At 41.4% G+C, this 24,246-nt stretch overlaps 1 protein-coding gene across 1 annotated transcript in view; it reads right to left on the reverse strand.

Annotated features, from left to right (window-relative positions):
- PSMD1 (proteasome 26S subunit, non-ATPase 1) overlaps nt 1-24,246 on the reverse strand; it is a 139,198-nt gene that overhangs the window by 99,224 nt on the left and 15,728 nt on the right. The window contains exons 3-12 of the mRNA XM_073626518.1: nt 23,384-23,457; nt 22,709-22,878; nt 20,422-20,627; nt 16,812-16,955; nt 13,446-13,672; nt 12,572-12,632; nt 9,888-10,016; nt 6,044-6,132; nt 5,079-5,157; nt 3,340-3,513 (exon numbers count right to left, since the gene is read on the reverse strand). Of these exons, the coding sequence (XP_073482619.1) occupies nt 3,340-3,513; nt 5,079-5,157; nt 6,044-6,132; nt 9,888-10,016; nt 12,572-12,632; nt 13,446-13,672; nt 16,812-16,955; nt 20,422-20,627; nt 22,709-22,878; nt 23,384-23,457 (1,353 nt within the window). The remainder of the gene's footprint in view (nt 1-3,339; nt 3,514-5,078; nt 5,158-6,043; nt 6,133-9,887; nt 10,017-12,571; nt 12,633-13,445; nt 13,673-16,811; nt 16,956-20,421; nt 20,628-22,708; nt 22,879-23,383; nt 23,458-24,246) is intronic.

Below are 24,246 nucleotides of genomic sequence, written 5' to 3' on the forward strand. Positions count from 1 at the left end.
CAGTGGTGAACCTTCCCAGGAGTGGCCGGCCTACAAAAATTACTCCAAGAGCATGACAACGACTCATCCAGGTCATAAAAAAAAAATCCAGTACAACATCTAAAGAACTGCAGGCCTCACTTGCCTCAGGTAAGATCAGTGTTCATGTTTCAACAATAAGAAAGAGACTGGGCAAAAATGTCATCCATGGGAGAGTTCCGAGGCCACTGCTGACCAAAAAGAACACAAAGGCTCATCTCACATTTACCAAAAAACATCGATTATCCCCAAGACTTTTAGGAAAATGTTCTGTGGTCTGATGAGACAAAAAGTTTACTTTTTGGAAGGTGTGCGTCCCGTTACATCTGGCATAAAACTAATACAGCATTTTATAACAAGATCATCATACCAACAGTCAGACATGGTATGGTGGTGGTAGTGTGATTGTCTGGGACTGCATTGCAGCTTCAGGACCTGGATGACTTACCATAATTGATGAAATCATGAATTATGAGCTCTACCAGAAAATCCTAGAAAAGCTCAAGTGCACTTAGGTTACGCAGCAGGCCAATGATCCGAAACACAACAGCAAGTCCACCCCCAAATGGTTCAAACAAAGCAACATTTAGGTTTTGGAGTGGCCTAGTCAAAGCCTGGACTTAAATCCAATTGAGATGCTGTATCATGACCTTACACAGGTCATTCATGCTGGAAAACCCTCTAATATGGCTGAACTAAAACAATTCTACAAAGAAGAGTGGGCCAAAATTGCTCCACAGCAATGTGAGAGACTCATTGACAGTTATCGCAAATGCTTGACAGCAGTTGTTGTGCCGCCAAGGGTGGCACAACCAGTTATTAGGTTTAGGGGGCAATTACTTTTTCACATAAAGCCAGGAAGGTTTGGACAGCTTTTTTGCCTTAATAAATGAAACTATCATTTAAAAACTGCATTTGTATTTACTCGGGTTATCTTTGTGTAATAAAAAAATTTGTTTGATGGTCCAAGTCATTTAAGTGCGAAAAATATGCAAAAAAAAAAAAAAAAAATTCAGAAAGGGGCACATACTTTTTCACAGCATTGTAAATGTGAAAGACAGAACATAAGCAAAACTTATTCAAAAGATCATGAATTGGACAGCAGAACTCAACATATTACCTGAACACAAGATATTGGAAATTAAACAAACTATGTCCTGTGCAAATCCTGTGCATTAAAAAAAAAAAAAAACACCTCAAAAGTTAGGTTTCACCAAGGTATTAATACCATAAATCATTCAAAATACTCATGTGATAAAAAAAGTCCCGGAAATATAGGATTCCTCCTATGGAAATTTAATATGTTGACCAAAAGGTGTTATTTCATGTTGCTCTTTAGCACCACTTCAGTGTTCCACCACCAGGAAGGGGACACAAAACTGTTTACCAGACAAAAAGACTTTGCCTCGGGAGAGTGTATCTAGCAGAGCTGCACGATTCTGGCTAAAATGAGAATCACGATTTTTTTGCTTAGAGGATAGATCACGATTCTCTCACGATTCTCGCGGCGTAACATCATCTTTCACATTAAAACAAAAAAAATTGCGCTAACTTTACTGTTTCTTTTTTTTTATTTATTGAAGTGTATTTTTTCCCAAAAAATTGCATTTGAAAGACCGCTGTGCAAATACAGTGCGACATAAAATATTGCAGTAATTGCCATTTTATTCCATATTATAAAATATTATAATATATATATATATATTTATATATTTTATCTCTAATGTTTGGGGGTTCCAAGTAATTTTTTTTAGCAAAAAATATTGATTTTAACTTAAGAAAGAAGTGTCAGAAAAAGATTTAGACTTTAAGTGGTTAAACTTCCTGCATTTACACGTTGTTTAAAGCTTGGCAGATTGCCCAGGTTATTTGTTTACACAGAGAAGTTTATCCCTTTGATCTAAGAAGGAAGTTAGATACAATGTTTCAAGTTCTAAACTTGGCAGAATGCCTGGATGTTTTCTTTTGACAGCTGAGTGAGCAGATAATCTCTCCACTTGTTTATATGAAAGAATCGTCAAACTCAGCAGGAGAGATCGTCAGGGGAGGTGAATCGAGATCACGATTTTTTAACGATTAATTGTGCAGCTCTAGTATCTAGGTGCCTCCTGTAGCCTGAAGTCTCAACAAACCTCATAAGAACAGCAGCTAACCTAGAAAAAAAACAAAAAACAAAAACAAAACAAAACAAAACCTTTTTATTGAGGCCTTTATTTTATTATATGCACAGGACAGCACAACATAGTTTGTTGTTTTATTTCTTTACTTGTGTATGCATAACCACGCATTTACTTGTGTAAAATTGGCAGCTATGTATAGACCCCAGACGTGGCTGTCTTCTAGTTTTTTTGTATGGCATTAAACATGAATAAATGTCGGGAGACATTTGCCAGTTCAAAAAAAAAAAAAAAAAAAAAAAAAAACAGCCGACATTCTGCCCGTGTGTATGTCGGTCTGACAGGCTTCTGTCGGACGTGCATGCTGGAAAACCAGCAGCCAACCGACTCCCTGTCAGAACACAACAGCTCAGCAGGGGAAAGACTGCCGGACTAACCTCGCATGGTTAGTACAGCGGCTCCAACCAGAGCTGACAGTTTTTTTTTCCACTGAAGAAACTATAATGGGCTGAGAACACATCAGCTGTAGATTAGGAGGCTCAGGAACAATAAAATATGGAATAAAATATTATCAGCAACAAAGTCATTTTAAGCAGTGATGTGAGTAGCTGTACAGTAGACAAGCCTGCTTTGTTATTTTTACCTACAGGTGAACCTATAAGGCTTACCTGTAGGTAAAATGAATATCTTCTAAACATGCACAGTTTACGAGATATTCACCTTGCATGCAACCAGTGACATCACTGGCACATGCACTCTGAAGGTCTGGCATACCTTGCCATAGCTTCATGCCGGAACCGAGGGCTCCCGCACGCATGCGTGGGAGTGAGATCAGCATGGCTCTGGCCAATCATATAGCTGGGGCGTGCGAACTCGGAAAAAAGACCGGGGGGAAGAGGTCAGTCCTCTCAGCGGTGACCAGGCACTGCAGGAGGGCTTTGTTCTAAGGTAAGTATTCCATAATGTGCTAATATGCGATGCATACTAGCACATTATACAATTGCCTTACAGGTGTTTTATTTTTTTCCAGCTGCAGTTTACAACTGCCTTAGGTTTTCGAAAAATGCATCCCTATATCAAAGCACTTAAAAACTTAATTTACTTTGACAAGTACACCTTTAAAATGAAAGTTCTGTACCACAATAATGCTTTCAAAAACTGAGGATTCTTTGGCAACATTTAAATACAGGTCAGAAACACTTACATCATTGCTTGCATTCTTCAATTGGTTAAGTAGATAGTCTATTATGTCACCTCCATGATTGGCATGAATAAGTCCCAAAGCATACAAGCCTCCCCCTTCCTGGTACGCGGAACCAGGTGAAGTGTCCTTCGGCAAATAAGTAGCCATAAGCTGTAATGCCTCCTTTTCATGTCCCTAATAACAAAATAATGAGTAAAAGCTAGTACACACACTGTATATATACACTCACACACACACACACACACACACAGTGAGTATCTCACAAAAGTGAGTACACCCCTCACCAGGGGTGTTGCTAGGTCTAAAAAATATCTGGGGCTAGAGCCCACAGCAGAGTAGTAAAGAAAGTCATACGCTTGGGTGGGCATTCACATGTATATACAATATACGTGTGTATATGTATCCCCAGAGAGCCCCCCTTACATCAGGGTCCCCCAGAGAGGACCCCCCTTACATCAGGGTCCCCCAGAGAGGACCCCCCTTACATCAGGGTCCCCCAGAGAGGACCCCCCTTACATCAGGGTCCCCCAGAGAGGACCCCCCTTACATCAGGGTCCCCCAGAGAGGACCCCCCTTACATCAGGGTCCCCAGAGAGCCTCCCCCTTAAAATCAGGGTCCCCAGTGAGCCCCCATTTACATCAGGGTCCCCAGAGAGCCTCCCCTCCCCTTGGGAAATCAGAGAATCGGGGCTATGGGCCTCAGATTCGGGGCTACAGCCCCAAATGCCACCCCCCGAGCGACACCACTGCCTCTCACATTTTTGTAAATATTTTATTCTAACTTTTCATGAGACAACACTGAAGCAATGACACTTTGCTACAATGTAAAGTAGAGAGTGTACAGCTTGTATAACAGTGTAAGTTTGCTGACCCCTTAAAATAACTCAACACAGCCATTAATGACTAAACCGCTGGCAACAAAAGTGAGTACACCCGTAAGTAAAAATGTCCAAATTTGGCCCAAAGTGTCAATATTTTGTGTGGTCACCATTATTTTCCAGCACTGCCTTAACCCTCTTAGGCATGGAGTTCACCAGAGCTTCACAGGTTGCCACTGGGATTTCTCTTCCATGACGGCATCACGGAGCTGGTGGATGCTAGAGACCTTGCGCTCCTTCACCTTCCGTTTGAGGATGCCTCACAGATGCTCAATAGGGTTTAGGTCTGGAGACATGCTTGGCCAGTCCATCACCTTTACCCTCAGCTTCTTTAGCAAGGCAATGGTCATCATCAGTTTCTGAAGGGAGGGGACAATGCTTGGCTTCAGTATGTTACAGTACATGTTGGCATTCATGGTTCCCTCAATGAGCCATGATGAACTTCCAGTGACCAGTATGAGCAAGTGAGAGCAATAACACCAAATTTAACACACCTGCTTCCCAGTCACACCTATGACTTTGTAACACTGAGTCACATGACACCGGAGAGGGAAAATAGCTAATTGGGCCCAATTTGGACATTTTCACTTAGGGGTGTACCCACTTTTGTTGCCAGCGGTTTAGACATTAATGGCTGTGTGTTGAATTATTTTGAGGGGACAGAAAATTTACACTGTTATACACTCTCATTACTTTACATTGTAGCAAAGTATAATTTCTTCAGTGTTGTCACATGAAAAGATATAATAAAATATTTACAAAAATGTGAGTTGTGTACTCACTTTTGTGAGATACTGTATATAACATATACGTGGCATTACTAAATGACTACTAAATGACTAAAGGCTAAATGCTGCTTACCTTGTGGATAACTCCCAGACTAGCTGTTGCTGTGAATTTTGCCCAATTTGTGGCTCTTGCTAACCATTCTAAATTATCCCTGTCAAAGAAAATATTGATTAAAGCAAAAGATACAATTGAACACATATGTAAACCTCAACATTATATATGTGAAAGATCAGACTAATACAAAAACATAAAAATAAATGTGTATTATTGTTTCAAAAACTTTTTTTCTATGTACGGTTTGTAATTCTATATGTACATGGGGCAGACATATTTGTCCATTACATATGCAGGCTTTGCTTACAACTGAGTGATGCATACCTTCATCTGACTGCAAGTCTACTAGACAATTTGTCTGACGAAAAAAAACAAAAAAACAAAAAACACACTTCTCACAGCCTTGAATGACACAAAAACCTAATGTTCCTAGTAGCCACAGACTAAAATTATCATTGTCTAGGCTCTAAGTCACATGAGATCAGAAGCAGTTTATTAATAGCAAGAAAGAGAAACTTTTTTTTTTTTTTTTTAAATAAAGATAACATGATTCGGTAATGCCGACATAATGACTGAAATGAGTGTACACTTAAATAGGTCTGGCTTAAATGATAGTAACAACTATGGAATTGTTTACAGCAATCCATAACTTGACAGTAACTGAAAAAGGAATCCACAACGATCAATGACCTAATTTTGTGGATATGACCTGGATTTATATTCAGTAAATGGCTTTAGGTCATAAAGCAGGAGCCTAAAGAGTACCTGTCAGGTTTTAGTTAAAGCATTAAACTCCATGATTGTCCTTAAAATAAAATAAAAAAAGGACCTGCACACCCTGAAGCTAGCATTAGTCTCTCTTTCTAGCTGACATTTTACATTTGCATACGGAACCCAGAGAACAACGCATGACACTTTGTAAATTTATCCTGTAGGCAAGACCTGACAAAACCATTTTAAAGACAGACCAGTGGTGAACTTACCTGAGGAACTGATCGCTGGTGGTGCCACAATGCATAAAAGAATTTGCTATTACAGTAGCCGTATGACACACAGAATTCCTCACAGCATCCTAAAGCAAAAAGCAGACTGTTATTCAGTAACAAAACACAATTTATACATATACTTGGTGCATGCAAATTGCACAATGTTATTTGACACCAGCTGAATGAAAAATAAATAATATTATTAATATATATATATATATATATATATATATATATATATATATATATATATATATATATATATATATATATATATATATATATATATATACATATACACACACACACACACACACACACACACACACACACACACACACACACACACACATATACATACATACACACACACACACACAGTGGGGACAGAAAGTATTCAGACCCCCTTAAATTTTTCACTGTTATATTGCAGCCATTTGCTAAAATAATTTAAGTTAATTTTTTTTTCCTCATTAATGTACACACAGCAGCCCATATTGACAGAAAAACACAGAATTTTTGCAGATTTATTAAAAAAGAAAAACTGAAATATCACATGGTCCTAAGTATTCAGACCCTTTGCTCAGTATTTAGTAGAAGCACCCTTTTGAGCTAATACAGCCATGAGTCTTTTTGGGAAAGATGCAACAAGTTTTTCACACCTGGATTTGGGGATCCTCTGCCATTCCTCCTTGCAGATCCTCTCCAGTTCTGTCAGGTTGGATGGTAAACGTTGGTGGACAGCCATTTTTAGGTCTCTCCAGAGATGCTCAATTGGGTTTAAGTCAGGGCTCTGGCTGGGCCATTCAAGAACAGTCACGGAGTTGTTGTGAAGCCACTCCTTCGTTATTTTAGCTGTGTGTTTAGGGTCATTGTCTTGTTGGAAGGTAAACCTTCGGCCCAGTCTGAGGTCCTGAGCACTCTGGAGAAGGTTTTCGTCCAGGATATCCTTGTACTTGGCCGCATTCATCTTTCCCTTGATTGTAACCAGTCGTCCTGTCCCTGCAGCTGAAAAACACCCCCACAGCATGATGCTGCCACCACCATGCTTCACCGTTAGGACTGTATTGGACAGGTGATGAGCAGTGCCTGTTTTTTTCCACACATACCGCTTAGAATTAAGGCCAAAAAGATCTATCTTGGTCTCATCAGACCAGAGAATCTTATTTCTCACCATCTTGGAGTCCTTCAGGTGTTTTTTTTTAGCAAACTCCATGCGGGCTTTCATGTGTTTTGCACTGAGCAGAGGCTTTCGTCGGGCCACTCTGCCATAAAGCCCCGACTGGTGGAGGGCTGCAGTGATGGTTGACTTTCTACAACTTTCTCCCATCTCCCGACTGCATCTCTGGAGCTCAGCCACAGTGATCTTTGGGTTCTTCTTTACCTCTCTCACCAAGGCTCTTCTCCCCCGATAGCTCAGTTCGGCCGGATGGCCAGCGCTAGGAAGGGTTCTGGTTGTCCCAAACGTCTTCCATTTAAGGATTATGGAGGCCACTGTGCTCTTAGGAACCTTAAGTGCAGCAGAAATGTTTTTGTAACCTTGGCCAGATCTGTGCCTTGCCATAATTCTGTCTCTGAAATCTTCAGGCAGTTCCTTTGACCTTGTGATTCTCATTTGCTCCGACATGCACTGTGAGCTGTAAGGTCTTATATAGACAGGTGTGTGGTTTTCCTAATCAAGTCCAATCAGTATAATCAAACACAGCTGGACTTAAATGAAGGTGTAGAACCATCTCAAGGATGATCAGAAGAAATGGACAGCACCTGAGTTAAATATATGAGTGTCACAGCAAAGGGTCTGAATACTTGGGACCATGTGATATTTCAGTTTTTCTTTTTTTAATAAATCTGCAAAAATGTCAACAATTGTTTTTCTGTCAATACGGGGTGCTGTGTGTACATTAATGAGGAAAAAAAATGAACTTAAATGATTTTAGCAAATGGCTGCAATATAACAAAGAGTGAAAAATGTAAGGGGGTCTGAATACTTTCCATCCCCACTAATATATATATATATATATATATATATATATATATATATATACACACACATACATACACACACATACACACACACACATACATACAAATGTTATTTTTTGTGTAACCAGAAAGTTACATTTTGAGAGACTTTAAAATTAGGAAACAATGGAACACAAAAATAGCTGTATCTTGATTGTGGCTCTGGAGATTAGAAATTCACATGAACAGCCAATAAAATGCTGCAGTATCTAGGACAGGCAATAAACCTATCGTTCACTAAAGAGCTTGAATAACAAAGTTCTTAGACTACATGAAGATATACTATAATTACTGTACATACTTGAATTTTTAACCCTACAAAAAAAACTATGCATGAAGATTCCCAAACCAAGTCAACCAAGCAGTCTAGTGCAAAGTATTTCCTGTTTCAATAATTTTTTTTCATTGAAAGTGTTTTACAAAAAGGTAAAGTGGTAGACAGAAACATATAAAATAAGGCCTACAGTAGGCCATGCTTGAATAATCCAAGAGTAAAAGATCAAGATCTCCACTCCATCCACACCCACCAGAGTACTCCCTGTACGGGAGTTTGAAGATATTGAATCCAAGGGTTCCAGACCATTTCAAACCGAATAGTAGTATCACAAAATATACTAACCAGCTTTTCATAAATCATTATCCAGGTAAGCTTACGCTTCATTACCGTCAACTCCACCACAAGTTTATTCCAGGCAGTGGCGATAGCAATTTTGGCCACCAAAAGCATAAAGTAAATTAGAGTGTGCGAAAGGTGGGGTATCCCCTTCACAGGTTCATGAAGTAAAGCCATTTTAGGGTATTTGACAACATTTACTATGGTCACAGAGTATATTAAGTCATGGGCTCCGATCCAGAAGCACCGAACCTTACTACATGACCACAAGTGGAACATTGAACCCACCTGCCCACAACTTCGAAAACACAGGGCCAAGGAGTCAGAGTACATTTGATGTAAATGCTTGGGCACTAGATACCAACGAGAGACCACCTTAAAGCCCACGTCTACCAGGGAGATATTCATAATGCTCTTATATGTCCGCACAGACCATTCCCTCCAATCCTCTTCCGAAATTTCAACCCCCAAATCCTTTTCCCAGGCCAGCATATAGGGCAGTTTACCTGTGGGGCTAACAAAGTTTATATAGTTCAGAGACACCGCCCCTCTGGAGCTCACCATGATAACACCTATTCTCAAAGGCTGTGTGAGTCACATCAGGTGTAAGTCTACCAACAGACCTAAGAAAATGCAATATTTGCTGTAAGCGGTAGGCCTCAGAATCCGGCATCTCAAGCTGTTGGACAAAATACGCAGCAAAAAAAAAAAAAAAACCACGAGCCCTCTATGATCCAGGAAGTGTCCAATACGATACAGGCCATTTTCAAGCCAACTTTGGAACTCCCAGGATCGTAGACCATATGGAAAAGTCAGGTTATGAAAAACGGGCACGATGGGGGTATGGGGCGATATGAGTGGCACTGATTTACACAGCATGTCCCATAAAAGCAAGGAGTGGGATAGTGTAAGGCAAAGAATCGCCTGCCGATGCTTAACCGAAATCCACATCAAAAGGACTATAGGCTGGGGTGCACAAGCCTGGGCCTCCAGCACCACCCAGTCAGGTCTGTACAACTTGGCATATATTTGGATAGCTGCGTAATTTGGGATGCATGGTAATGTTGGCGAAGGTCTGAAACACCCAAGCCACCGACCTCCGAAGTCTTATAAAGTATATGTCGCAATAGTCTATGGCCTCAAGGGTGCCAAGTGCAAAGTATTTTCACAAAAACATTAGGTCAGTCATGTCACAAGCTAACAAACCTTGGTGTTCTTCAGGATCATTAAGTCCGTGTTGTTGTTCCGTATCAAAAATTGCAAGTGTAGCTCTATAGCCATCTCTCCACTTAAGATCTTTATCATTTTTGAAATCTGGTCTTTAGGCTCTGGACTCTGAAGACATAGGAAAAGATGCTGCATAAGATATGTATTCCAGGCAAAAGAAAACAAAAAAACACAATGAAAAACACTACCTGTCCCAGATCCATAAAATCAAATTATCTCTGGTGAATGAGAGGGTTAGAGGACAGACTGGTTGATCCTTCCCTTTAGCAGAGGTGCTGTGACCTCATACCCAGCCTAAAGATATATGGGGGACTTAAAGCGGAGTTCCACCCAAAAGTGGAAATTCCACTTCAAAAACATTCCTCACCCCCTGACATGCCACATTTGGCATTTAATTTTTTTTTTTTGGGGGGGGGGGGGGGGGGTTACTTAGTTTAGAATGGGACTTCCTGTCCCACTTCCTTCTTCCTGCTCTTGGCCGCCTAGGTGACTCCTCCTCTCCTCCTAGGTGGCCCCTCCCTGCCAGCAATCTTCTGGAACACGCGACAGGTCCCAGAAGATTGCCTGGCCATTAGCAGAGCGCAGTGCGACTCGCGCATGAGCAGTGCGCACCCAGCCGTTAAGCCGAAAGCTGTTACGGCCGGTTGCCCACAGTGGCTATGACGCCGCCGGGGGAGAGGAGTGAGGCTTCGGGCGGCTGCTTTGCTGGACCGTGGAACAGGTGAGTGTTTATTAAAAGTCAGCACTTTCTGTAGCTGCTGACTTTTAATAAACTAAACAATACTTTCTCAAAGAAAAAGAACTGTTGATTTTAGCCGTTCTATTCATCCTATCAAGACTGCTAACAAGGGAACTACAAAACCATCTTGGAAGTACTCCCATGGGTGTTAAATGACTAATAAATTTAACTGTGGCCTACACATAAGAACAAAGGATGCATTTTCCAAATATATTTGTGCTCCTCCAGTATACCCACTAAGCTGCTGCTGATTCAATGGCAGATTTATAAAAAAGAGAAAACTATACAGCTTTAGCATTAATTCAGTGCATGCATTAACTAAAATAAGCAGCGGCAAGTCCCTAAAGCCTCATTTACATATGCGCTGGTTCTTAAAGCGGAGTTCCATCCATACATGGAACTTGGACTGATCGGATTCCCCCCCCTCCAGTGCCACATTTGGCACCTTTCGGGGGGAGCAGATACCTGGATTTGACAGGTACCTGCTCCCACTTCCGAAGATCGCCCCACAATGTCTCGCCCCTCCCCCTCTTCTGGGAGACACACAGGTCCCAGAAGACAGCAGGGACCATTCAGAAAGCACAGTGTGACTCGCGCATGTGCAGTAGGAAACAGTCTGTGAAGCCGTAAGGCTTCACTTCCTGTTTCCCTTAGTAATGATGCCGGCGCCTGCACCCAGAGCGGAATGAGGGGTCGGTTTCAGGTGCTGACATTGCGGGCTCCCAGGACAGGTGTCCTTATATTTAAAGTCAGCAGCCAGAGTATTTGTAGCCGCTGACTTAATATTTTTTTTTACCCAGGCGGAACTCCGCTTTAACACACTTCTAAAAAGATCCACGGTGACACTGGATCACTTGTCAAAGCTGGTTGACAATTGTCTCAAAAGGCAATACGTGTGCTTCTAAATGGCTATTTTAGTCTGCGAAAGCCCACAGCAACCATGTGAATTACACTCAGTTGCTGCGCTGTCCTTTTTACCTGAATGGGCTGCATTTGCCAGATTAACATGTTGTGTCAAATTTTCAGCTTTATGGCAAAATAAAAAACCAACGGTTGCGAGCGCTGATCGGACTGCTGGTTTTCCAGCATGTTCCTTCAACAAAAGCTGGTCCTTAGACTGGCTTCTGTCGGAAGGACAGCTGTACACATGGTCCGAATGTCGGCTGATTCTAACTAAACTGGCCAATATTCGGATCGTGTTTTCCCAGCTTTATTTGCTCTGCGCAATTGTATTGCACAGAGCAACACCGAACCTCCTCTTCTGGGGTCTCCCATCAGCACTCTCAGCTCCTCCTTTTCTGTGCGTCACCATAGAAAACCACTTTTTTATCATGGTGCCCTTAAGGGATTGCCCCCGAGCTGAGCTGTGTGGGTTCACTGACACACACACTGGGACATTTTTACCTTCATGAATTAATAAATGCATTACTGTAAAAAATGTCTAGCCTCTACAACTGCTTTAATCAGGAACCAACATATCAAAAAAGAATAACGGTTTTATAAATACAGTCAGTCAATGACAAAAGTTTAAATATGTGTTGCCTGTTTTTACAAAGCCAGCATTGCTCTCTTGCAAGCAAAGGGTCACCAGAACACATGAATCAACATTCTTAGAAGAAATGCTAGCTTGCTTATCCCTCAAGTATGTAGATCACCTGCACATATTTCAACCCATAGAGAGGAGTGGGCTTTTACAGACCCAAGTCTTTAATAGATGCATAAAATGTTGCCAGATTTGAATGACATTTCATTCCATGTACTGCTAATGGGTAAAAACACAGAAGTAAAAAAAACGTCACAAAACTCTGCAAGCTGGTTAAAACACATAATAAAATAGAAGAAACCATTTTCAAAGTAATTAGTATTGACCAAAAAAAAAAAAAAAAGAAAGAAAGAAAATGAAAGGTTAGGTGTTGGCACTAACCGCATCAGTTGATTTGCTGCCTGCTGTGCTGCCAGCTTTGTCCTCTGTTTCCATTGGTTCACTGCAAACATTACAAAGGATTATCCGATGCAGAACAGGAAATTAAACCAGAATGTAATAAGTGAAAAGAAACAGTGATTCACCGATGACATGCAAACAAAGAAAAGTCTGTTGTGTATTCAGTCAATCATGGATAACTAATACTACAAAAAAACAGCGATGCGGTTAACAGTAAATCATATCAAAAAATGACTACCAATTTACATCTGCTTTACTTTAAATAAATGGAAAAGGCCTAATGTTATAGCTACCATAAGCTGGTGCCCAAGCAAATAGCCACTGTTCTAGTCTTAAAATGTGATCTTGTTATACAGATCAGAGAAAGCTAAAACCTGTCAGCGGTAATGTACACTGAGCCCATTTATGGCACCACTCTGTGCTGTGATGAAGTGACTCCTACAATGTCATAACATGGCACAGCATATTAGCACCTTATGGCATACTTACCTGTTAAACGAAGCCCTCCAACACTGCGCTGTCAGCGTTCTGTCCCAAGTGCTTTCATCTTCTCCCAATCTTCTTTCTGGGCTCGCTCTGTTCGCCGCTTAAATAGCTGGACCACATTGACATCATTCCTGTGCATATGTATGGGAGTCACTTCATCACAGCACAAAGCGGTGCTGTAAATGGACTCAGTGTACATGACAGGGCTTTAACTTTCTTTGATCTAGATCAAATTTTTTTCCCCTCATTTCCATTTATCAGAAAGCCCATGTTTGCTGTTAAAACTATTACGTAGTGCTAAATGTTACTGGGAAGCATGAGATCTGCATTATTTTGAAGAAAGAGCACCTGCTACTCATGGGTTTCCTACCTGTCTTTGGCAACACTGGGAACTGTGCCAGTGTTAGTAGAACCTGGAACTGAAGGAATAGGGGCTCCAACTGTACGAAGATTCTGTATGACTGAAGACAGGAACTGTTGACTAGCACTCTCATATAAGTCAAAGCATATCTGGTAAGCCATGAGCAGGTTCTCCTCCTTTACCAGCTTTTCTAGTATATCACTAACAGCTTGGGGGTCATCCAGGAAAATTAGGCACTGAAAAGAAAAGATGAAATATAAGAATGGAAAAGAAGAAGTCCAATTCCCAGCATCAAAAATAATTTTTGCATCTCCATTTAGACAAGGCGCTACATTACTTATTGCTACTAAAAGTAAAAATTTACTACATCGTCACTAATTACTAAAATAAAAAAAGAGGTTATACGTACCTGCTCTGTGCAACAATATTGCAAATTGCAGTGGCTTACCTCCTCTTTGATAGTCCCTTCCTGCTGCTCCTTACTATGAGTTCCCCAACAGCAAGCCATGTGCTAAGGGGGCACCCATTCAGGTGTGCTCCCAAGCCCCACATATATAATACACACACATATATTTTTTTTTTAAATCAGGTAATTTTTATTAATCTTTTTGTACACACAGAAGTAACAGCCATTATATTTTAATTCTCATTATTGCAACTGCTGGAGAGGAGACTCTGCTTAAAGCAACATTCTGTGGAGTAATATTTGTGTATTAACCGCTGTTAGACCTGTATAAAAGTATGGGTCTCCAATTCAGGTGAGCTGCTAGATTGCACAGAGGTGGAACACAGAATTTACATTGGAGTGGAATCGCATCACGCAAAAAGCTACTATATTGCACTTATATTTTGACACTAGACTTTGGTTTCTTTTCAATATATTTAAAAAGGGTGTCCACCTAAAAAAAAAAAAAAAAAAAAAAAAAAAATTTTAAAGCCAGCAGCTACAAATACTGCAGCTGCTGACTTTTAATAAACAGACACTTACCTGTCCTGGAGTCCAGCGATGTCGGCAGCTGAAGCCGATCAATCGCTCAGCTCTCGGCTGCTGCCGCCATTCTCTGTGAGGGAATCAGGAAGTGAAGCGTTGCGGCTTCACTTCCTGGTTCCCTACTGCGCATGCGCGAGTCGCGCTGCGCGTCCTAAGCGGAGGCTTGGCACAGTATACTTTGCCTGTCCCTTAAAAACTCTGCCCAGCCCCTGACACTGGGCAGTTGGTAAAACTCTACCCATTAAGGAACATCTAAACATTCTTAAATAGGTTAGCTGCAAGGGGGTGCTAGAACAAACAGTCCAAAAAGAAAAGAACCAGTTTGTCTGTTTGAAATACACTTTCACAGCCCTGCAATAATGACTTATGGAACTGCTGTGCTGCATCATATAACCCAAACCACTAATATTACATTTTTTCCCTTAAAAATACTCTCAATGTCTGTTGCATGTTGTAAGAATTCGATCAAACTACAATGCTGACTCCTGGTGTCCAACATATGGCTGGCCGCACTATGGTTGCAACCTGTGGCATTTTTTCAAGAGAGTCTTCTCCTTTTTGTTGTCCCCAGCAGCTGACCATACAAACTGCTGATTGACAACAGCGGCTCAGAGCATGTGTACAGACGGCCAAGAAGGCAGCTCCTCTCCAAACTTAGCCTTGCCGTTGTGCTAGCATAATCAAACAAGTACTGTATTACTGTTGTATGGATGACCACACCTCACCAGTTGATTCTTCTTTCTGCCAACTGACACACACACTGGGGAAGTAATTTGATTGGTGTCTTTGATCTGCCAGTGTGGACCTAGCCTGCAGAAACAACCAGGCTGGGGGGGGGGGGGGGTTTAGAACCTCACTGCACATCCATATGTGGAACTGTTACTGTCTGTGTGTTGTAGAGAGATGTAATGCATGTGCATTAGGGTGCATTCAAAATGACAGACAGCAACACGTAACCAACTATCCATCTGTGCATTGTAACACACATATCGTAACACAATGCATATTTGTAAAGCAGGCCTTAAAAGTACTTTCTGTATTACAGATGTTTCAGACAAGCGAGTTGAAGTAACGCATGTTTAAAACGAGCATTTTTCCACACATTACTGCAGGAACTAAGAACAGAGCTAAATGTTGTGCATTGCCATTCATGTTGAATGGCAGCACAATGCGCACACACACTGCACTAACAAAACACAGCTGCATCAGTTTGTGCACCACAACGCACAGATGTGAACCATCTCGAAGGTGCAGTGTGCTGCCTTGCAAAAAATGGTGCAGGACAGTTTTTCTTTACATGCTATCTTTAAGTAGAGATGTGACTGTGCATCCCTTAGGACAATGCTGAGGCCACACTTGAGGCCCTCTATATTTTCAAAATTAAACACCACTGACTCTTCTTGCTCTTTAGTAGGAATTTACAATCACATCCCAATCTTCCTTTCTATGTGCTAAATGGAGGGAGATCTGCCTTCTATAGACAAGAAGACCAACTCCAAGTAAACAAAACAATAGTATAAAAAAAGAGGGAGGAGAGAGGGAGAGAGGGAGAGAGGGAGAGAGGGAGAGAGGGAGAGAGGGAGAGAGGGAGAGAGGGAGAGAGGGAGGGAGAGAGAGAGGGAGGGAGAGAGGGAGAGAGGGAGGGAGAGAGGGAGGGAGAGAGGGAGAGGGAGAGGGAGAGGGAGAGGGAGAGGGAGAGGGAGGGAGAGAGGGAGAGAGAGAGAGAGAGAGAGAGAGGGGGGGAGAGAGAGAGAGGGGGGGGGGGAGAGAGAGAGAGAGAGAGAGAGAGAAGAGAGAGAGAGAGAGAGAGAGAGAGAGAGAGAGAGAGAGAGAGAGAGAGAGAGAGAGAGAGAGAGAGAGAGAGAGAGAGAGAGAGAGAGAGAGAGAGAGAGAGAGAGAGAGAGAGGGAGGGAGGGGGAAAAAAAAAAAAGCTACATTTTGACTTTATGTCCATTTTAGAAAACCAAAGAATACCATGAAAGGATTTTTGTTTTTTTTTATTAAAGTGGATGTAAACCTGATTCATGAAATTTGACCCAAGCACGTATATCTGTAGTGTTTTCTTATCTCTCTCCAAAGCACGAGTCCCGTGTGTTTCTGCGGTTTCATTGCTCTGCTATCAGCATGATAATCTCTGCCAAGTTCTCTAGCAACCAAGATAAATTGTAGGGAGATTTGTTTTATCTCTGTGTATCATCTGGGGCGGTTTCACTTCACTGGATATATGTGAGGGTTTACATCCACTTTAAGTTACAATAATTACTGTGCATCAATGATGCTATAGCAATTTAAGGAAAAATGACAACTGCCCTCCAACCTTCAAATTGCAGAAACTTTTTCTCATATGCTGTCAGTCCTCAAGCATCCATATGTAATAAGATTACCTGGCACACATTGATGAAGTCAGGTTTCTCCAGGTTCATGTAGATCTGCACCAAGACCCTAAGGACTTTATTTCTAAACTGTTTGTTCTGCATTAATGACATGCAGACCTTTAAGCTGTATGCAAGCATTCCAGGGACATCACTCTACAAAAACAAAACAAAAAAAAGAAAAAAATTATGAAGTATGCAACAATTTTATAGAGACAATGCAGTCTACTTTATTAACCACTTGTCGACCGCCGCACACCGATATAAGTCCCTAATTTGGGGAAGGATGTCATTGTTATGGCAACAGCTAGCTGCCATAACCCCAATATCCCCCCCGCGCCGCGATCCGGTGCCCTCCGGCGCTTACCGGAGCCGTCGGCAGCGGCGGAGGCGATCGCGCCTGTCTCCTTCCTTGGTATCGAGACGAGTGAGGGGGAAGGTGGCCCCCACCCATCTCCATACCATAGCAGGGCGGAAGCGACATCAAAACGTCACTTCCGCCCATAAGTAAAGGCACATTTTTTCAATGTCATTTTCAAATGACAATTTTTTTTTTTATTATTGCATTTAAGTCCAAATATGAGATCTGAGGACTTTTTGACCCCAGATCTCATATTTAAGAGGACCTGTCATGCTTTTTTCTATTACAAGGGATGTTTACATTCCTTGTAATAGGAATAAAACTGACCCAAATTAAAAAAAAAAACACCAACAACACACACACACACATGTAAAAATAAATAAAATCAAGTAAAATGAATAAGAAAAAAAAAAAAAAAAAAAAAATTTAAAACGCCCTGTCCCGACGAGCTAACGCGCAGAAGAGAACGCATACGTGAGTAGCGCCCGAATATGAAAACGGTGGTCAAACCACACATGTGAGGTATCGCTGCGATCGGTAGAGCAAGAGCAATAATTCTAGCCCTAGACCTCCTCTGTAACTCAAAACATGCAACCTGTAGAATTTTTTAAACGTCGCCTATGGAGATTTTTGAGGGTAAAAGTTTGATGCCATTCCACGAGCGGGCGCAGTTTTGAAGCGTGACATGTTGGCTATCAATTTACTCGACGTAACATTATCTTTCACAATATAACAAAAATTGGGATAACTTTACTCTGTCTACTCTTACTTACGCTTTGTCATTTTTTTTTTTATTCAAAAAAGTGAATTTTTTCAAAAAAAAAGTGTGCTTGTAAGACCGCTTCGCAAATACGGTGTGAAAAAAAGTATTGCAATGACCGCCATTTTATTCTCTAGGGTGTTAGAAAAAAAACAATACTTAATGTCTGGGCATCCTAAGTAATTTTCAAGCAAAAAAAAGTTAAATATGTAAACACCAAAATCTCAAAACGGGGCTGGTCTTTAAGTGGTTAAAGGAGTTGTAAAGGCAGAAGTATTTTTTTATATCTTAATGCATTCTGTGCATTAAGATAAAAAAAACCTTCTGTGTGCAGCAGCCTCCTCAGCACCCCCTAAAACTTACCCGAGCCCCATCATTTTCCAGCAATGTCCACAAGTGTCTTAGCCATCCGGGACTCTCCTGATTGGCTGAGACACAGCAGCGGCGTCATTGACTCCCGCGGCTGTCAAAGTCAGTTAGCCAATCAGGAGAGAGAGAGGGGGCAGGGCAAGGCTGCAGCTCCGTGTCTGAATGGAAACACAGAGCTGTTACTCAGCTTGGGTGCCCCCATAGCAAGCCGTTTGCTGTGGGGGCACTCGACAGGAAGGAGGAGCAAGGAGCAGCGGAGAGGGACCTGAGAAGAGGAGGACACAGGCTACCTTGTGCAAATCCAACTGCACAAAGGAGGCAAGTACAACATGTTTATTTTTTTTTAAATCAAGACTTTTCAATAATATGTTAAAAAAATCGGTATTAAATCCAAAAATAAGATCCTTATAAACTGCAGCTTACAAATCCTAAAAGCTAATGCTTAAGTGATTGTAAAGGATTTAAAACAAAAACAAAACAGCTCTATATTTACCTAGTCTGTGCAACCGATTTGCACAGAGCAGCCACCGAACCTCTTCGAGTCCTCCGTCCACACTCCTGTCTCCTCCTCTCTGTCCAGTGACCCCACGGGAACTCGCTTGAGGGGGGTTGCATTCTTGTTCCTGAGCCACACTGCTGCATCCATTGACACAGTGCGACTCGGTCCCACCCCATGCTTCCTTGTCATTGGCTTTGATTCGACAGCACTGGGAGTCAATGGCTCCTGGTGCCCCGGCAGAGTCAATGAGATACAGAAGGGGAGAGAAGAGCTGCAAATGTGCACAGCGCTGGATTGAATGAGGGCTCAGGTAAGTATAAGGGGGGGTACCAAAATTATGCCTAAACATTTTTAACCTTAAAGCGGTGTTCCAGCTGCAAACACATGTTTTTTTTAAAAGTCAGCAGCTACAAACACTGTAGCTGCTGACTTTTAATAAGGACACTTGCCTGTCAAGGGAGCCTGCGATGGCAGCCCCCCCGAGGCCGATCCGTCCATCAGATTGGGTGCAAGCGCCGCCATTCCAACTAAGGGAAACCAGCAGTGGAGTTTTGCGGCTTCACTGCCGGTTTCCGACTGCGCATGTCGTGAGGTGCTTTGTGAATGGCCAGCTGTCTTCTGGAACACACGCAGGTCCCAGAAGAGGATGCGACGTCCTGGGACGCAGCCCGGCTGGAACGGAAGTACACTTAATGCTTCCAAAAAAGGTACTAAAGGAAAAAAGAATAAAAAAATAATTTCAAATATCCAAAAATGAGGGGTGGAGAAGTGGTCTTTCGTTTAACCTCTCAAAAATGGTTGGAACTCTGCTTTAATGCAAGCAATGCGTTAAGGTAAAAAATGTTTAGGCTTTAGAACCACTTTAAAAAAAAAAAAAAAAAAAAATTTAAACAGCTCCAGGGACTGTACTTACCACGCATGAAGAGTCCCTTTTTCTGGTAGCTGCAGTGTTAGGTTAAAATCTGAAGTTCTCTGCCCTTTGCTACCCCTGCAGCAGTGATCTTCTGGTTCAGTGGGGGCGAATATGGACAGCTGCACACCCACCCTTTCCAATGTGTTTCGTTCACAGAGGCCGTACTATTGGTTTCCACAATAAACAGCACTATATGAACGGTCAGAAGAGGACAACTTTACCACTAAACTTTAGCTTTAACCCTTTTGCCGACAGATGTTTTTGCACACATTAAAAAAATTTAAAAAATAAACATTTTAGGTCTGAAGATTGGGTTGCCACCTCATCCCTTTAAAACCGAACACATAATAATTACACAGGTTCTGTGGCTGATTAAGGTGGTAATTAAACTCACTTGGTGCCTTATCTGCATTAAATTAGCCTCATAACCTGCGTAATTCATATGTGTTTGGGTTTAAAGAGAGGAGGTGGCACCACTAGCTGAAGATCAGGGGGTGACGGGTAAATGTACCAGGGGTTCGTGGAAGTGCTATACAGCTGCCCGGTCGCTTCTACCCTTCAGAAGACTTGTCAGATTTACACTGCTTGCTGCAGCAGTATTAACCACCCCCCACAGCATTGTCAATCTGAAGAGAGGTAATGTTAGATTTATACAAGCCCAATACAATGTTGAGGATAACTATATTAAAAAGTTTTGTGAAAATGTAGGCTGGGCCTCACCGATTCTAAAATGGTTTTCTGAAAGACATCCAGTCGACGAGTTTCTAATGCAATACCAATGGCCTGTTTGTATTTGTGATCATCAAGGCAGCGCTGGAACATTTTGTCAACAATCCCTTCTAAGCGTTCATCTATAGGTTTCTTCTCTCCTTCTGGGAGATCAGCATTCTCTACACACTGCTTGGTGTAATGGTCAATGCATTTTGCTGCAAAACAAATGTAAACATTTAACCTTAAAGTGGATGTAAACTCGATTCATGAAATTTGACCTGGGCACATATAGCTGTAGTGTTTACTTATCTCTCTCCAAAGCCCTAAGTACTGTGTCTTTTTGCTGCTTCGTTCCTCTGTTATCAGCAGAGTCACCTCTGACAAGTTCTCCGACACTTTGTGTCAGGGTGGGTGCTATTAATAGATTAGCAGAGAGCCGATCTATTCACAGCACAGCTCTGCAAGTTTCTTTGTTCCCCTGACTATGTGGAGTGGGGGTGTGTGCCTTTCCGCCAATCAGCTGTCACACAGTGTATGCCAAGACTCCTCTCCCACTGCTGAAAGAGGAAGTAAAAAAAATCTAACACAATGTTCACTTTCTAAAGAATTTAGAAAGCTGAAGACAGTAGATATACATGTAAAACTTATGTAGGGAGATTTGTTTCATCTGAGGCTGTTCACTTCACTGGGTATAGGAGAAGTTTTACATCCACTTTAAGCAAAAACATATTTGTAGCTCTGATTTATTGTTACAGTAAATCAGAGACTTTCCAGTTTACTCAATTCATAACACATTGGACACAGTAAAAACAAAAGACATTACAGGAAAAACCTAGATACCATAAATACAATGGCAGATTAATTGGCTCCTACCTGTGCTGTACAGTAAAATAAGCTAAAGAACAAAAACGTTTTGGATTTTGGAGAGGAGTTAGAAATCTACTGAGTTTGTCCTGTCTGTGGGCCCATCAGTGATATTTCCTCTTACCCAATTCATATCCCTTTGGTTAATACAACAAAAATGACAAAAAAGGTGTTGGCAGGATTAGAGAAAACAAAGAAAAAAAGAAAAACCTAATAGAGGTTGTAATACCTGCTGTACTAAAAGGGTTTTTGTAATGGTCCTTATCCCCTTCAGAGTAATTACCCTTCGTTGGAACAAGTAGTAAGAGTAAATGTCCCTGACTACAGCACACGGCAAAGTCCTGACAGATTTTCTAATAAGGTAATCCACTGTCCACAATATAAAAAAAAACCTGGAACAAGCAGGCAACAAGTAAAATCAGAACTTCTGATTTGCATACTTGCTCTGGGTCAATGCATAAGAAAGTACTGAAGTGCATGCATCATCATGAAAGCCAGGGAACTAGTATTTTAAGGAGGAGCGACATGAGCTTTGGGCCTCTTGCACGCTGCTGCCTTAAAAAAAAAAAAAAAAACGCAATGTTTTCAGGTATACAGGTGTTTTTTTACTGATCCAACGGCAGCCCATTGTATTCAATGTGGCTGTACATAGAGGCATGCAAACATGTGTTGCGTATAGATAAAGAAAAAAAAAACAAAAAAAAACACCACAACATTAAAGTAATCTGAGTTGATATCTGCGTCAATATTACACATACACAAATACGTGCGTATGGGCGTAAAAAGGTTGATTTCAAAAGATTAAAATTGCATTCTGAGTGCTATAATTTATTTTACTTGTGCGCATGAAAATAAGCACAAATCAAGCGCAAGCTAATATAGCTGTATGACTGAAAAACAGTTGCTTGAGGTAAGGTTTCAACCGAGAGGATAAAACAAAGTCTAAACTTTATAAGAGAAAAGCCCATCAATATCTTAATGTCTAAAACGAAAAGGACAAGGCTGCATACCTTTCATACGTTTGCCCAATTTAGGGCCCATTCACACTGGGAAATGCATTGCAATCGTACAGGAACCCCGTGCTGTTCCTGAGCAATTCACTTGCAGTTCTGTGCAGTGCAATTTCAGCACATTCATTTTAAATAGGCGGAAATCGCACCGCTCCAAAAGTAGTGCATGTGCTACTTTTTCAAACACACTGCAACTGGATCACGTGGTACTTTTGTAACATGCGATCCAGTGCAGGCAAATGCACTGTGTTTGCGACCTGCCCTAGGTGCATCATTACCTTTGCACAGACACCCGCTGCAGATCGCAAGGGCAGTGTGGGAAACTGCATGGGAACACAGATTTCCCGCACTACATTCTAGTGTGAACAGGAGTACTACACTACCACAATTTACAATTGGTCAAATATGACATTTTAACTTACCTATAATCGTCTCTACATACTCAGAATTGTCATTCACATTGAACAGATCTCCAGCACCCAGAGCATAGTTAAGGGATTCTTCAAAAGCCCCAAGGTGATAGAACACTTTGGATGCAACAAGGGCAGCAAACTGCCTGCTTCTGAAACCCTCATCTTCATAGAGCACCTCTCTGTTAAAGAAACACAATTTAGTAAGTAGTGGCACATATTTCTGAAAAGCATGACAAGGTATCGTTAGTATGTTTACATAAAAACTCCAGTATCGAAACATGGCCATGTTGACATAGTTCTACAAACACAGGTTAAAAGTGAACACTTTCATGTGGGTTCCCTCCTTGTTGACAGCTTGTCTTATCTGTAGATTCTCACTAGAAGATGTATTATGTTTATTTATGTTCGCACTGTAGTGCATGCTCCATAACAATATATACAGAACTATGGCAAGGGACAATAACAGCCTATCAGGGTGCAGAAAGGGCTTTGCTTGTTCATGGTCATAAACAGAAAAGATAAGTGGAGTTAGGTGAAATCCAACACATACACAGAAGCAGCTTACAAATCAGTCTAGTAGGGGTCATGAATGCAATTCCCCACCCAGACCCCCCCCCCCCCCCAAAGTAAAATTTTACAGAATAAGGAAGAGTACAGTCAATGCTTTCATTATCAACGTCTTACATTTTATCCACAGATTCAGATATCTCTGCCCAAAAATCATTGACAACGGAATTCAACTTGTGCAAGGCAAACTCCTGCAAAGAAAGAACAACATTTTTAGTGAACAGTGGGAATATTGAGCACTAATGACATGCTACCTTTTTTCCTTACCCATTTCTGCCCCTAAAGTGGACCTGTAAGCTAAACTGCCACCCTACTCCTTTCCAAAATAAAAAAAGCCTTGTAATGCTTACGCTTTATGCAGAAAACACGACTTATGACTCCCATGGCATCAAGTCAAATACAAAATACCTAGGTATTCAGTTAGATCATCTCAGATAAGAGACCCTAGTAGGTTGTCATTTAGGCAGAGCCAGTCTATCAGCAGTCCTGCCTAAATGGTTACTCCCCTTTGGCTGATATGTATAAATCAAAAAGCCTAGGCAACAGATCACAAGACTTGCCAAAAGTATCATTTTCTGCAGAACATTTAAGTACTACAAGGCATACGTAGAATGCAGCTGCACTGCAATATTTGGTGACCTACAGTATTTTCATAAAACAGCGACTTCGTCTCATAACCGGTATTATCTCTAAAATTTCTCTTTACACAGACAGTCACCTTACCTAAACCATATTTTAGGCAAAGCTTTAAATTAAAGCAACCAATACATCCAAAATGCTTAAATCTGCAACCCTAAAATCTAGTTAACCAGTTCCCACCAGCCTATAGTTAAATGACGGCCAGGCGGGACATTCATCGTTCTATGTGGACGTCCTCTCGGAAAGCGTCTTGTACATGCCTCACATGCGTCTCTGCAACGCGGTCTGTAACTCGCTGTGTCCACCAGACACAGCAGATGACTGAATAGTGTATCGGCTGT

Source organism: Aquarana catesbeiana, linkage group LG04 (genome assembly GCF_042186555.1).
Source record: "Aquarana catesbeiana isolate 2022-GZ linkage group LG04, ASM4218655v1, whole genome shotgun sequence".
In the NCBI taxonomy this organism is placed as follows: Eukaryota; Metazoa; Chordata; class Amphibia; order Anura; family Ranidae; genus Aquarana; species Aquarana catesbeiana.